A 4,206-nucleotide genomic window follows, 5' to 3' on the forward strand; every position below is an offset into this window, starting at 1 on the left:
TTTTTAGCATAAAAAGTCGTTTTCAAATTATTTTATTATATATATATGTATCTTATTTATAAAGCTAAATATTGGAATCCCTAATATATAAAAATGATCAAAATATTAATCAAATCTTGCATTCTCTTGAAATATTTCTTATAGAACGAGAAAACATACACATTTCCTATATCTTTGATTTTTCTTTTGTCAAGTATATGAATTTATTCCAGAAAAAATGCCAAGGAGATACAAGAAACTTGAATCTAAATCTGCTAAAAAAACAAATTCCCATGTAAGGATCCCAAAAAGATAAAAAAAAAATCTTACGATGCATACTAAGTTTAATCTAAACCAAGAGAATTAGAGTAAGGCTAAAAATTTAAGATCTAGATGGCAGCTATTAGTCTCCTTTAGACCCAGAAGGAGCAGATTTGCTGAACCTGCAGCACAAAAGAAACGAAGGGGTGGTGACCGGCACGGCGAAGAGATGCTGGCCACCGCAAAAGCAACCTAGATCTGGCTTAGAGAGAGAAAGAAGTTTAGAGAGAGAGAAGCAGATTTAAACTTGTGATGATACTGCGGCAACATAGTATACTAGCTAATAAACTATATATAATTCTTAAAGCTAACTTGATTTTCAAATGGGTTGTGGTCAGATTTTATAATAGAGGTGAATAGCGTTTGCAGTTTCCCGATTAGATTCTAAAAAGTTGAATATAAGAACTCGTCTCTTAACTTTTAACTAAAAAAGTTAAGAACCGACTCTTAAAACTCTTATTTAAGAACCGGTTTTTAGTTTTTTAATTAAAAGTTAAGAGACGGGTTCTTATATTCCGTTAGGAACCCCACTCTAAAAACCCTGCAATAATCATGCTCTAAACTACAATTAAAGTTGAAATGAATATCTGGGATGGTACATGTTCACAAAATTTTGAAGCAATAAGCGACTTAATAAAGATTGTTGTCAAAAAGTGACTTAAACAGATCACTTTAGAACATTGAACTTTCATTTGGTAACTACTGATATAAGAGTCGTTTATATCTTTAGTCAAATAAGTTTAACCAAACAAGTCCTATAATAATTCATACTCGAAAATGTAGAACTTAACAATCCTCTTTTCCCAAAAACAAAAAAAAGTTTAAACGCCACTAAAAACCAATTAATATATACCTTCAAAAGGCAAAAGCATATAAATCACTGCAAAAGATCCTTATCTAACCAAAAGAATAGATATTATCATATACATCAATAGACAAAAATATCAAAGCTAAGAAGATCTATCCTCCACATATTTGGCTGGCCAAATCATATACAAAGACACGCTTCCACAGTTCACACACACTAGTGATAGATAAGTTTCGTTTCAATTTGCAATACAGCTTAATCAAACTTTACATGTGTGTGTATGGATATAAACTTGTACAAGTGATCCTTCAATATTTATCATCATGCATGTGTTATTATGTGGGTCCTAATGGAAACTAGGGTTTGAGGAATCAAACCTAACATAGAGCTGCATGTGAAACGTTGAAATGTAAAGTGGTTAGTCTAACAAATTGTTGTGTGTAGTACCTAATCGAATTATGAGTGTATGACTGGATTGGGTTTGGTCAAATATATAAATCATTTTCTGGTTCATCTTCAAATTACTTTAAATTACTTTACGATAAATTAAGGTTACAATACCACTTTAGCCAATAAACGTGAAGGTTGACAAACTGAATCTTAAAAAGGAAATCTTGATCAATCTCACATAAATCAAATAACATGTCTCCAAGAACACAGATAACTAAAGATTTAATATATAATATATATACAAGAGGAACACACGATTATTTTGCCTTACATGTTTAGATTTGATGCTTACTGCTCCGAAAATAACAAGATTTATGGAAACCCTGCCAGATAAAAACAAGAAAAGGAATTATATCATGGAATGCGAAGACATGTGAATGATAATTTAGGCTAGATCAGAGACTTGAATCAAAACTTTACCCCTGGGGAAATTCGTCTTGGTGACTGCACAAAAGGGTTGATCAATAAAAGGGTTTTGATCATAATAAAAATCCAAGTTTTGAGGCAGAATATTATTGTAATTGCTGCTAGAACCCTGATCTTTCAACATAAACGTCCCATAATGCTGGTTGTAACTTTGATCCATATTGGTGGGAAGATTGACCTTGGTCTTGCTTAAGGTACATTCTTGACTATCAAACTCTTGGGTTGCTTCCTTGCAGAGTGAATGTGTCATGTCTTCTCCTTCATTGAAGATAATAGACCTCTTGAGCGGGTCCATGATTTCAGTTTGTGTGATCTCGGAGATGGTTTCTGGATGATCATAGGTCGTTTCTCTTGTTATCTCCTTTGCCTTTCCTCTAGCTTTGGCTCTTGATCCCTTTGAGGATATGTTTCTCAATTCAATCTTCTTCTTTCTCTTCTGTGCCTTCTTGACCTCACATACCATTTCTTCTTCTAAAGAATCAGGGCTTGAACCATACACAAAGCTCTTATCTCCATCATCCTCCTCATCCTCCTCATCCTCTTCCTCTTCAACTTCACCTCCTATGTTTGCAAAATCTTCATCAGTGTTGACCTTTTTTCCTTGGACAAGCTCTTTGATGGCCCTTCTTGATTTCTTGAGTAGCCAGTCTAATGTTTTACTGGCTTTATCAAACCCCAACATATCCTGGAGATCGAAGAATTGGCGAGCAATACCAATAGAAAGCCTTACCCTCCTGTCTCTAAGACCTTGTCCCGTCTGAATCTTGCTATGCCTATCTTTCTTCACCGCCTGCTTGATTTCTCTAGACACCTCAGGAATCTCGAACCCTTGCTGATTCACAGCACGGTTTGAGCTAAACGACATGTAGTTGATCAGAGACTCAGGCACTGCTGATACCATTTGGCCTGGAGATGGTGTTGGCTGATGATTATAGGGATTACGGATGATGTCTTGACGGCCAGCTAGTGGAGAAAGGTAAAGAGAAAAAGGGTACACTCCATTGTTACCATTATTGTAATCATTGTTGGAAGAAGACATCACCGAGCTTAAGCAGCTTCACAAATCTAAAACAAGAATCAAGAATCAATAATTTTAGTTTTCTTTCAGAAACAACTTTCACATCATCAAAAGAGAGAATCAGCTAAAGAGAGGAAAGAGAAAAAAAAAAAAGAGTGAGGGAGAGAGAGAGTAAGCGTACAATTCTCATACCAAGACAAGAAAATCTATAGAGATATTAATGGTGGATGTATAAGAGAGATGTGTAACAAGAAACTGGTTAACTGTAGAGTGACCAAGACATGAGTTTTTGTCCATTAACTGATCTGCTTGCAGAAGATGATTTGGGATCTGATTTAGATATTTCGTTTCAATTACACTTTGATTTCTTTACCCTAGGATTTAAATTTTATTTAGGGTTTCCGATTCCCGATCCTATACTGGTTAATGCGATTATATACTGGAAATTAACCTCAAACTCTACCACTTTTAGTATCATCTTAGAATCTATTTTTACTATGTATATATACACATACAAGTAGGTATTTTCGTATGTAGTCTTAGCAATGGCAATATCTGACATGGCCAATAAATTGAGAAGTGGTCCTGAAATATAAATTCAACAACAGAAAACGACCTGTGAAGAGATTTGTTTCCATTCGATGATAAGACCAGTCTTTTAAGACTCAGGATACAACGAAGGTTCTTGAATGTAAAGTATTTTGTATTGTTGTTCTCAGAGCCGGTCCTAGAAATCTGTGGGCTACAAGCTAAAAACAATATGTGGTTGGGTCGGTTCGAACTCTTGACCTCACCAAACTTATAAGGGAACACTTACCATGAAGGCTAGAGGAAGTACTCACAAAATTGCGGCCGAATTATTATTTAATATTTGGCGGCTGGAAGCATGTGCTTCATCCGCTTCCGTTCAAGGCCGGCTCTGGTTGTTCTCTTATAATCTGCTTTTCTTTCGACTTGTTTTGATATATAGATCTGCTATTCTTTTGTCCAGCGGTGCTCTTTATCTAATGGTTACTAATTCTACCTACTTGCTATGAAAATGAAAATTCAAATGTTATTTTGGGTGATTTTTTATTTAATGAAGGAAAATAATTTTTTGTTTTGTGAAAGTTTTTGATCAGGAATATATTGCACTGTATATATATCATAAACATTATCCTTTTTTCTCAGTTACAAAAAAAAAAAAAAAAAAACATTATCCTTT

The 4,206-nt window shown here is 34.5% G+C and overlaps 1 protein-coding gene across 2 annotated transcripts; it reads right to left on the reverse strand.

Moving 5' to 3' along the window:
* Positions 1-1,737: 1,737 nt before the first annotated feature.
* On the reverse strand, positions 1,738-3,331 carry LOC106298944 (transcription factor TCP1-like). Of its 2 annotated transcripts, none has more exons than XM_013735075.1 (3): positions 3,195-3,331; positions 1,979-3,049; positions 1,738-1,881 (listed from the first exon to the last, which is right to left on the reverse strand). In XM_013735075.1, the coding sequence occupies exons 2-3, from the start codon at positions 3,021-3,023 to the stop codon at positions 1,871-1,873; spliced, it is 1,056 nt and encodes a 351-aa protein (XP_013590529.1). In that variant the 5' UTR covers positions 3,024-3,049; positions 3,195-3,331; the 3' UTR covers positions 1,738-1,870. The 2 variants fall into 2 exon arrangements, with proteins under 2 accessions (XP_013590529.1, XP_013590528.1); XM_013735074.1 differs by having other exon boundaries at positions 3,184-3,331.
* Positions 3,332-4,206: the final 875 nt, after the last annotated feature.

Source organism: Brassica oleracea, chromosome C6 (genome assembly GCF_000695525.1).
Source record: "Brassica oleracea var. oleracea cultivar TO1000 chromosome C6, BOL, whole genome shotgun sequence".
NCBI lineage: Eukaryota > Viridiplantae > Streptophyta > Magnoliopsida > Brassicales > Brassicaceae > Brassica > Brassica oleracea.

Coding starts and splice junctions, on each gene's coding strand:
- LOC106298944 (XM_013735075.1), bottom strand. CDS start 3,023: ATGTCTTCTTCCAACAATGATTACAATAATGGTAACAATGGAGTGTAC.